The 10,473-nt window shown below is 54.1% G+C and overlaps 1 protein-coding gene across 4 annotated transcripts in view; it reads right to left on the bottom strand.

Moving 5' to 3' along the window:
- Positions 1–2,834: 2,834 nt before the first annotated feature.
- The window catches only part of Cxxc5 (CXXC finger protein 5), a 32,648-nt gene continuing 25,009 nt past the window's right edge, over positions 2,835–10,473 (bottom strand). For 3 of the 4 annotated variants that reach the window (XM_021150506.1, XM_021150508.2, XM_021150505.1), the window contains exons 2-3: positions 5,061–6,121; positions 2,835–3,874 (exon numbers count right to left, since the gene is read on the bottom strand). In XM_021150506.1, the coding sequence (XP_021006165.1) occupies positions 3,830–3,874; positions 5,061–5,966 (951 nt within the window). In that variant the 5' untranslated portion in view covers positions 5,967–6,121 and the 3' untranslated portion in view covers positions 2,835–3,829. Of the gene's footprint in view, positions 3,875–5,060; positions 6,122–9,739; positions 9,894–10,473 lie in introns of those variants that run through there. The other variant, XM_021150507.2, reaches the window with a different exon arrangement.

Genomic DNA, 10,473 nt, shown 5'->3' with positions numbered 1-10,473 from the left:
TCAGCCTCAGTCTCCCTCTCCTCTTGTGTGGGCACGCACACACACACACACACACACACACACACACACACACACACGTTACTGGACTTGTCTCTAGGAGTGTGCCTAGCCCTTCCAACTCATGCCTTGCCACCCTCAAAGCTAGTTCTGACCATTAGATTGTTGTAGGTAGGGATCACCAGGAGTCTACACTTCCCATCCTGACAAGGGAGGGGATGAACCGTCCTCACTCCGCTAAGAGCATCCTTTGTCAGCAGAAGAGAGGTCTAAAACAGAGATAAAGGGATAGGAGACAGACTCTGAACACAACTCGGGGACTCAAAGGTGTGTAAAGACAGACTAGGTCTCAGGAGTTTGACACCTTTAAGCCACATAGCCAAAAAGTAGGGCAATGGGCTGGTTAGCAAGGGCCAGGACCATACTGTATAGGTGGGTTCTATGGCAGAGAAAGTCTTAGGGAGAATGCTAAGGTCAGGTCCACCCAGAAAGGCCTTTTGGAGAGGTCTGGTGAACATTTTAAAGAAATATTCAGTGTGGGGCTAGGGAAGGTAGCTCGGCAGTCACAAACACTGCTCTTCTAGAGGAGCAGAGTTCAATTTTCAATATCCATAAGATGACTTCCAACTGTCTGTGACTATGGTCTCAGAGCATCTGACACTCTTTGGCCTCTTACAGATATTGGGCCCCCATGTGGTGCAGACTACATTCAGGCCTAACACCCACATACATAAATATACAGTAAAGTTCAGTGGACATTCCCAAAGTGGGAGCGGGCTATTGAACTGGGAAAGCACACATTCAAAATTTTTTTGTTTTGAGACAAGGTCTTCCTACATAGCCATGGGTGTCCAGGAACTGTGTAGACCAGGCTGGCCTTGAACTCACAAGAGATCTATTTCCCTTTATCTTCTGAGCCCTGGAATTCAAGGCACACCCCACCACACAAGACTTTTTTTTTTTTCTTGAGCCAGTGCCTGATATAGCTCAGGATACCTCCACACTCACTAAAACTAAGGCTTTCCGGATTCCCGAAGTTCTGGCATCAGGGAAATGTAATCACCTTATTAGGATGTTTTATGTTTCAGACAGGGATATTCTCCTGTCTCAGCTTTCACAGCTGGGGTTACTGGTTTGTGCTACCAGAGCTGGCCCAAATATATATTTAACCTCTATGTATGTGTGTGCTTATGTGCTGGTGAATGAAGAGGCCAGAAGAGGGCGCTGGATCCCCCGGAGCTGGAGTTACAGGTGGTTGTGAGCATCACACGCTGGGAAACACACTCCAGTCCGTTGTGAGAGCACCAAGTACTCTTAGCAGCGACTCATCTCTTCAGCCTGGTGAATAGTTCCAAAGTACCAGTCGCCCTCGACCACTGCTCAGTATGCACCAAGCCTGGCCTTCATAATGGCGGTTCCTCCTTGACCATCCATCCACCTGGAGAGTATCACTTCCCAGGGCAAGGCTTGGCTTGGCAGCAACCTGTTCCCTTTGCTTCCCTCAGAAACAGTCTGGCTAGTGTCCACCTCACAGTGCCCTTGGGTACATCAAGAGGCAGGAACTCAAAAGTGAGGGGCTCTGGACCTTGGCTTTCTGCACTGTGGGGTGGGGGGCCGAGTCACAACATCCCCTTCCCATTAAGGCTGGCACCAGAGCCACCCACCCCACCCCTGGAGATGTGCCAGAGGGCTGGCCTAGGCCATCTGCAGTCTGTGTGCTGCCAGCAAAGGCCTCCAGCCCAGTGCCCCCTGCTGGCCAGGCTCCCCACTCCCTCTGAAGCCCTCCCTTCTCAAGGTGCTGGTTTGCCTTGTGCTGCAATGAGGGTGCCCCCAGCTGTAACACCCCCCACACTCCCTGCTGGACACCCCCCTTTTGCAGAGCCGCCTGGAGAGATCACAGGCAGCCACATGAAAGGGAATTTTCCCAGGCAGGGATGGAGTTGAAAGCTACCTCCCCCGCCCCTGCCTGCCCCTGCCTACCCCTGCTGTGCCAGGCCAGGCTGCTGAGCCCTTGGTGCTCCAAGGAAGCCTGTGACACAGGGAAAGGGTTGGGGTCAGGATCCCTCTTCCCTGCTCCCCCCTCCCTCTTCCAAGAACAATAGCAGACAGCCCATCTCTCCCACCTCACCACCCACTCAGCTCCAGAAGCCCCACCTTGCTTTGTTCTGAAAGCCTTCACCCACCTGAAACCTTGTCAGGAAGTCCTTCTGCAAGTCTAGCTTCCATCTCTGCCAGGCTCAGAGCAGATGAGGGGAAGGGGAAGAGCACTCCTCCAGTGGTTGGCAAGGTTCGGGGTTGGCCTCTAGGATGTGTGAAAAGCAGCATCCGAACCACACACCTGTCTGTTACAGTCACCCTGGCCTACACCATGGGCTCTGTAAGGATTTCCCCAGATGGCGGCTGGCTTCTGAGGTTCTAGAGCGCCCCTTACCAACCAACCCTCTGGAGGTTAGGCAGGCAGTGCACTTCTTAAAATCAGGCTGGAATGGAAGGGATCCAAGACCAGGCATGACAGAGGGCACAGCTGCATTCCAGAAACCCAGGGGGAAACTGTGTGGGTGGCTGGGTGTGTGGGAGATGGCTGCCCCACAGAAGGATCCAAGTAGTCCAGGCCCACTCCAATAGCACAGTCGGCCTGGCAATGGTCAGGTTAAAGAGCTAGGAGCTGGGACACACCAACCCTTCCATACACAAATGGTTCCATGCTGTTTCCAGGATGCATGCCTGTTTCAGCTCTCACCCTACCTCCTGGGTCCAAAGGCTACTCCTTCCCAAAACTCTAGCCAGCCCCAGCCCCAAGCCAGCCCCCCAAACCCAAGAGCAAGAAGCCAGTAGTGTTATCATGACACAAACATGCATTCAGTTTTATTCACAAAACAGCCTGGTCTCCTAAAACAATACAAACAGCATGTTCCTCAGCAGGGAGCTGGCCACGGGCAGGGGGCCCCCTGGGCACCCACCCCTACCAGCAGGGGACCACGCAGAGAAGCCCTTTCTTCTGCTGCTTCGAGCAAGGCTGAGAAAAGAGGGCTTATTTTCTCTAGGGGAAGTAGCCAGGATCAGAAATACTGAGATGTGGGCTCTCCAGATCTCAGTGGATCAACAAATGAATAGAATTTTCATCTCTCCAAAATCCATCACTGTTGGGGTAGGGGGATCCCAATCAGGGGACGATGGGGTGCAACATGGTCGGGCCTGGGTCAGGAACTCCCAGTCCCAGTGGGCTCTGGCCCCTCTGCACACATGGATGGATACAGAGGGGCTTCTATACGGTGCCACCACCAATTCCTTTATAAACGTGAGTGGATTCTCCAGGCAAACTATGCACTATTTCATGGTTGGAAAGAATCAAAGGAAGTTTAAAATGAGAGTGGAGTTAAAACTGTGCTAAATTACAGTAGTGCTTATTAGTAACTAGATTGCAAAAGGTTACAGAAAATTTACATTCTCTACACAAAAACAGCATCTCCCGCACAGACAACATTGACATTGACATTGACACAGGAAGGAGACTGATTGTCCATTCTTTGCCCAGGAAGTCTCGGTACTTTATAGATTCGTCTTTACCTCTCTTGTTGTTGTTGATGTTCTTCTGAAAAAGCAGTTAAATTTTTTTTCTTTTCTTTTTCTTTTTATACTAGGGACGTGGAGATGTTAAAACGACAACAAAAAATATATATATATAAAAACAGGAATGAAATCTGTGAGAGAATATTTTTGGTTCTAAAGACGGGTGCATCCGTTTGTCTTCGCCCGAATCCCTTGCCGGAGACCACGCGGGCAGTGACATTGCACGGAGAGGGCAGCTTTGGGTTCCCGGCCGTCACTGAAATCACTGAAACCACCGGAAGGCGGCTCCCGACGGAAGCATCACCTTCTGGCGGGGCGGGAGACAAAAACAAGGAGAGAGTTCAGTCAGGGTCCCGGTGGGCCTGGTGCAAGATGCTCCCCGTGGCCAGCTCAATGACGGAGGAACGGGCATGGAGAACGCACGGGCAGTTACCCCGAAGAGTTCCGGTCATCTCGGCCAGGCCAGGTTGGCCAAAGAAGGAGCTATGACCCAGCTGGGCTACCCAAAGGCCCAGAGCACCCAGAGGCCTCCTGAGCCACTCAGATGCCCAAAGGCACCTAGCACCAGGTGGCCATCGTTTACCTGGGGCCACAGCTGCGTTCTGGCAAGTGAGTGTGAGCACTGCTGTGTGCATGTGGCGGGGAAGCAGCCAAGTCTATGATGAGGTGGCCTAAAGGGCAGGAGTACACATGGGTGTCCACCCTGGAGTGGGGTGCCTTGGTGTGCTGGTAGGTAAGCAAGACACATGAAAGAGAGGCAGGCTGCGGTCAGAAAGGTGGCCAAAAGGCCACGACTAGGATGCCTTTCCAACCATTATGGAGTCAAGCCACCTTGCAAGGAGTGGAGACAAGTGGGCAGGGATGGGAAACTGCAAAGCTGCTCCTGAACTCGGGCTAGTTCACAGGATCTGGGACAGAGAGCCAGGCTCTGCTACACGGGTAAACAGATCCCTGCAGGTACACCAAGCTCAGTTATGAATGAGCTGCCTCTTCCTACCTGCAGGCAGGGCAGGCAGCACTGGGACTACTCTATCTTGGGGAGTGGGGGTTGGGGGTGGGGCTGGGTTGGGAGTTCAACAACACAGGACTCTTCTCAAGGCCACAGGGTCCATAGACAAAACCCCTCAGATAGGGCTAGGGACAGAACCAGTCTTAGGTTACAGACTAGATGCTTTAGGACATGTCTAGGAGATAGAAACTTGGTACCTATGTGGGAATATCTTGACACAGGCCCTAGGAGGGGCATCAGAGTCCCAGGGCCTCACTGGGAACGCCAGGCCCCTACCTGCAAACCATGGCTTGCTGGCATCTCAGGATGTGGCTCTGACTTTTAGGGCAGTGAACAGGTATCTTGCAGCCAGACCTCCAGGCCCTAGGGGCTTGGGTATCCCCCACACTTGCAGACAGGAAAGGTGGGCTCCAGGACTCAGGGGTAGGTATGGACCGCCAGACAGATGGGAGAGCCCGCACACCTCCCTCTACGGTGCTGTTACCTCCAGAGCAGCGGAAGGCTTCTTTTTGAGTTCTTCACACTTTCTGAATTTGCAAATCTGATGGCCAGTCTTTCGGTTCCTACAACTGCTGCACTGCTCGCAGTTGATGCGCCGCCGGCAGGGCGCACACATGCCGCAGCGTTTCCGCTTCTTCTTGCCTGAGCTGATGGCGGAAGCCAGCTCTCCCTGCATGGGGTACTCGGCCAGCCCAGCCATGTGCAGCGCACTCTCAGCCAGGAACACGCCAGCTGGGGTCATGATGAAGAGGCCCGGATTGATGGGGAAAGCGCCCAGATAGGGGAAGTCGGACTGGCCATTGAGGGCTTCGGCGCCGGCCACAGCCTCCATGTCAGGCAGGCCGGCACCGGCCTCGCTCATCAGTGGCAGGTGTTCCTGCACCACGCGCTTTAGCATCTCTGTGGACTGTGCGAACTGCTGCAGCGTCAGCTGTCCCTCCGCTGCCAGCTCTGTGGCCCGCTCTGCCTTGCTCAGCAGGCTGGCCACAGCACCACTTTTGTGCTTTGAGGTAGGGTTGCTTTTGTCCACTGCCATGGCCGCAGCCAGGTCATGACCATTGGCCAATAGGGAGGCTGCGGCTGCCGCTGTCTTGTCAGCAGACTCCACCCCCATCATGCTTCCGAGGCCACCACTGCTACCAAAGGAAGAGTAGTGGGAGAGTGGGCGGGAGCGCCGCAGGCTCTTGTTGAGGGGTTCACTGATGATACCGCTCTTGTTCCGACGCTCAGGGGGTGGGGCATCGTCTGCCACGGAGGTCGGCGCCGTGGCGGCCACCGCGGTACTTTTGTCTGTTCCTCCTGCCTTTTGGCCACTGCCACTGCTGCTATTGGTGTTACTGCTGCTGCTACTGCCACCGGCGTCCTGGGAGCCACCGCCGAGGCTCGACATGATGGGGCCGAGGCCCAGACCCCGCTGCTGGGAGCCTGCAAACTGTTGGGGGCTCAGAGTTGAGCGTGTAGCACGGCTACCCACAATAGAGATGCCTGGGGAGTCTCAGTCAGGGTAGGCACATGGTCAGGTGTCCACGTGGAAACGTCTTTACTCTGTTGGGAAAGGTGGGGAAAAGGTCAGTAAACCCTCCTCCTTCAGCATCATCACCCATATTGCCATGGTAACAACCAGACGTCTGATGAGGCATTACCAAACCTATCTTGGTGAAGAATTTATTTGTACTATCTCACTTAAGACCCCGAGGAACCTTAGGAACCAAGCAGTACATGGTAATCCAGGGAGGACAATGTTTCTTCTGAGTCACTAGCTCAGAGACGCATGGCTACTGAGGCACAGGAAGGTTTAGGCCACGTGGTCCCAGCCCAAATCTGCCCTGTGTAGATCTTGAAGACTTAACTAATGAGGGCAAGGGGCTGCTGCCCTTAGTGGGGTAGGAGATCTAGAGAACCTACCTAACCCCGTGGATTAACGACCTCTAGTCTGACCCATCTACGGAGTGGAGTAAAGATACAGGCAACACCAGAACTGCAGCCCCTGGCTGCTTGTTTGGAGATTGTGGGTAAAGGAATCAGGCTGCTTCATTTAATACAAACTCTGATGGAGTAGAGCACCCTCATGTTATGGAACATCTACCCTCTAAGAAAGCAAGCAGGGGCTCTCTGCCTGAAGTGCTTCTCCCGCACGCATGGGAAACATGCACACACTCCATACATACTTCCCTTGAAAACCACAGTCATCATCTCGGACCCTGCTCTGGCTTCAGATGGAAGGGGGGGGGGTGCAGGCCTGACAAGGGATGCAGAGGTCACAGTGACAATAGAGAGGGCTGGGATGGAGAGAGGGAGGCAAGCAAGAGCCTGTCTTCTGGCCACGTCTATAGTTCTGAGGCTTGGGGGTCTCTCCCAAGACAGGGGGCTTCTAAACGCAGGCATTAAGCAGGGCATGTGAATGGCCAGCCCCCTTCTCACAGGTCCAGATGGAGTGGAGTAGCAATTTCCTCTCAGCCTTCTCTGCAGGCCTGCTTCAGTCTAGCATCCCCAAGGAGAGGAGTGAGAGGGCGCAGCACAAGGCCCAACCCCTGAGCAGCTGGTGGCTCAAGGGGCAGCTGAACATCTGGTGGACCACGCCCTGCCTGGGCTTGAGTGTTAGGAACACATCAGATCTTTGTCCCTGGACAACCCCATCACACCCACCAGGCTGCTCTGGATACTCGGCCTGTACCAAAGGTCATGGAATCCAACTCTCTGCATTTACAAAGGGGAAAACCCATCACCCATTAGACCCTCTGCTCCAGGAAAGTGGTTAGTGTAGCCAACTGACATGCTCAGGGGGTGGGGTGGGCGGGGCCTCACTCTGCCTGTTCTCACCTCTCCACGGATCTGCACCCAGAGCACCTGGATGAAGAAGAACCAAGCAAGCCAGGTGTGGTGGTGCACGCCTTTAATCCCAGTACTTGGGAGACAGAGGCAGATGGATTTCTGAGTTCGAGGCCAGCCTGGTCTACAAAGTGAGTTCCAGGATAGCCAGGGCTAAAACAGAGAAACCCTGTCTCAAAAAACAAACAAACAAACAAACAAACAAAAAAACCCAAGCATGCTGGAAACCACTCGGACAGTCCCAGGAGGGCATGGCTGGGGGTCAGAGGTCAGGGCCATAACAGGATGGGGACCATTCTGTCTGTATCTCACCTCCAACAGGCTAGCCTAGACCACCTTTCCAGACCAGTGTGCTGAGAGACAAGGGTCAGAAAACACCAAGCACCCTTCTGGCTCCTGCTTTTTGAGCTCAACTTCCTTGCCCAGGGCCACAACCCAGCAGCCCCAACTACAGAGATAGGGAAGAAGGAAGAGGTCTACGGGCTGAAGCGACAGGAGCAAAAGCCCATGTGTCCCCCACCTCTAAGGCCTGCTGGCTGGTGGCAGAAATCGATAGCCGCATTAACGCCGCTCTTGCTTGCTCAAGCTCGCTCCCCCCCCTCCCCCCAGCTCCAGAAGCTGGCTCTGCGTGCAGGGCCGGCAGGTCAATTAGAAGTCAGCTCCCTTCCACACAGCAAGCAGCGTGGTTCAGGGCTGTGCTTACTTGCTCTGGCTGAGCCCCTGCTTTTGTCTCCATCCCAGTCTGTCTAGGTTGAGAACAGGCCTTGGGTTCTATTTATCTCTGGTCCCCTCCTAGAATCTGTCTCATCTCTCACGTCGGTCCTCCCAGGGAGGACGTGGTCTCAGTCCGAGTTCTACAGCACACTGAGCTTGGGACAGAGAACGTGATATGTCACTGAGCAGGTGCTGCAGGAAGAGCGCTGTGCTTTGCTAGCCCTGGAAGGTAAGGGAGGATACACAAGGGGACTGGCCACAGGGGTAACGGTCCTCAAACCCAGACAGCAGATATGCAAAACCAATCTTCATGAACTAGGCCTAGCTCTCAATCTTCTTCCAAACCTGCCTTTGTGGCTATGTCATCATCCCCTTCAGACCTAGGGAAAGGCTGATGCCCTCCCTGGTCCCTAACAACTACAGGTCCCATCTAACCTGTTCACAGAAGGAGAGAACAAAGAGGTGACATTTTCCTAGGCCCCCAGCCTTCTATGGCAGGGCACACAGCAACCCCTCCAAGGCCAAGAAGGGCCTGGCAATACCCAGGCAGCAGGGGAAGAGCTGGGCTGCGTTGAAGCGGAGCGGGAATGAGCGGGAGGGAAAGCTGGCGGGCAGGCAGGCGGCAGCGGCGGGCGCATCCATCATCAGCCCTGCCAGGAACGCATCCAGCCCCCAAAAAGAAATACTGCGCCTGAGGAGGGACAACAAAGGGCTCCGTTTCATCAGCAATGCGGAGCCAGCGCCCCGCCGCCCCGCCAGCCGCGGTCAGCCCACAAAGGACCCCTTTGTCCATGCAGGAGCCCGGCGGCCTGGAGCTGGGACCAGGGGCTGACGGGTGGGGACAGGGCCTAGGGATGAAGGAACTAGTCCCCAAGAGCTGGGGTGGGGTGGGGGCTGGGGTGTGTGTGTGAAGGAGAGACAGGTGTTAAGGACAGAGAATGTTGACACAGAACCTAGGAAGGGGTCAGAGACAACAGGACCTGGTAGGTAGGATGAAGCCGACTCACCGTCAGAGGTCAGAGGGGACATAGGGGACCAGGAATGGGAATGACAGAGCCCAAAGAAAGAAGCTGAAGATGCCCACAGAGGGAGGAGCTGAGAGTGAGAATCCCGTCTAACATAAACTTGGGGAGAATAGATGGACGGATAGGGATGCAGAGTTCTTGCCCCAGACCCTACCCTCAGAAGCCTACTGTGCTTGGGTCCCTGGCTGTTGGGAAGAAGGAAAGTCATGTGACCACCTGATAGCAGTGGGGGCTACTTCAGCCTCTACCCCCTGAAAGCAGACTCTGCTCCTTTCAAACCGGCACCTCAGCTAACAGTTAAGTAAGAACCCTTTCCTAGGGGCTCGCATTTGTTGAGCATCTATTCTGCTGTTGCATTCGTATGCTCCACATGTTCAGACAGTGGTACCCGAGAGACAGGAAGCTTTAACCAGCTTCAGAGATAAAGAAACAAAGGTTCACAAAAGTTCAAGCTGTCAGCCGTGGTAGAACTTGAACCCAGAGCTAAGTGCTGGTCACCTGCTCTATGGCTGCCTTTGTTCTACTTGGGCAACTGACAGAACAGCCCAAGGCAAAGTGACCCAGTTATCCTACTACCCTGCCACCAAATTGTTACCATGCCTGTCACTTCTTCCTGGTCAGGGGTCAGCTGTCACAGGCCCCCAGGGGAGTGCCCCACCTGGAGGCTTAGAGATACACACGCAGGAGGAACTCAGAATGCTAGGCCAGTGACAACATAATGCCAGCTGGCAATGAGGTCACCCGAGGTGGTGGTGATGGCCTCACCCCACCCTCTCAGCCCCAGAAGAGCGTGACTGCATAGGGGGTGGAGCTTACATCCTGGGAGGGGCTGGTGCTCTGTCCCTAGGAGGTCTACAGCTAGATCTAAATGTTTAGTGGTTCTCCCTTTCCTACCATTGCCCTGTGTTACTGTGGAGGGAGGGGCAAGTGGGATGGCCACACTGACCCTTCCCGCAGGAGTGCGGGAGAGCTGGGCTAGTGGAATCACCAGTGAGGCTAGAGGCCTTCTTGGAGGAAGAGGTTGGCAAAGGATAGGGAGACATGACCAGGACACACAGCTGAAAGCGGGTACCAGGTATGGATGACCTCTGCAGGGTCACAGCCAGTCTTGAAGCCAAGGACAGGACATTTACAGGACCATTCGATGCTTTTTCTTGGGTGTGTGTGTTTGGGAAGCGGGAGAGGCAACAACCCTAGCTCCTAAATACTGGAATTATGGATGTTAGTTACCATTCCTGGCCCTAGTTCCGTAAGTTTTTTTCTATTTTTTTAAAAATTAATTTTTTTAATTTTTTTAAAATTTTTTTCTTCTTTTTTTTTTTTTTTTTG

This window comes from Mus caroli, chromosome 18, assembly GCF_900094665.2.
Source record: "Mus caroli chromosome 18, CAROLI_EIJ_v1.1, whole genome shotgun sequence".
NCBI classification, from domain to species: Eukaryota; Metazoa; Chordata; class Mammalia; order Rodentia; family Muridae; genus Mus; species Mus caroli.
This window is presented reverse-complemented; position numbering and strand designations above follow the sequence as displayed.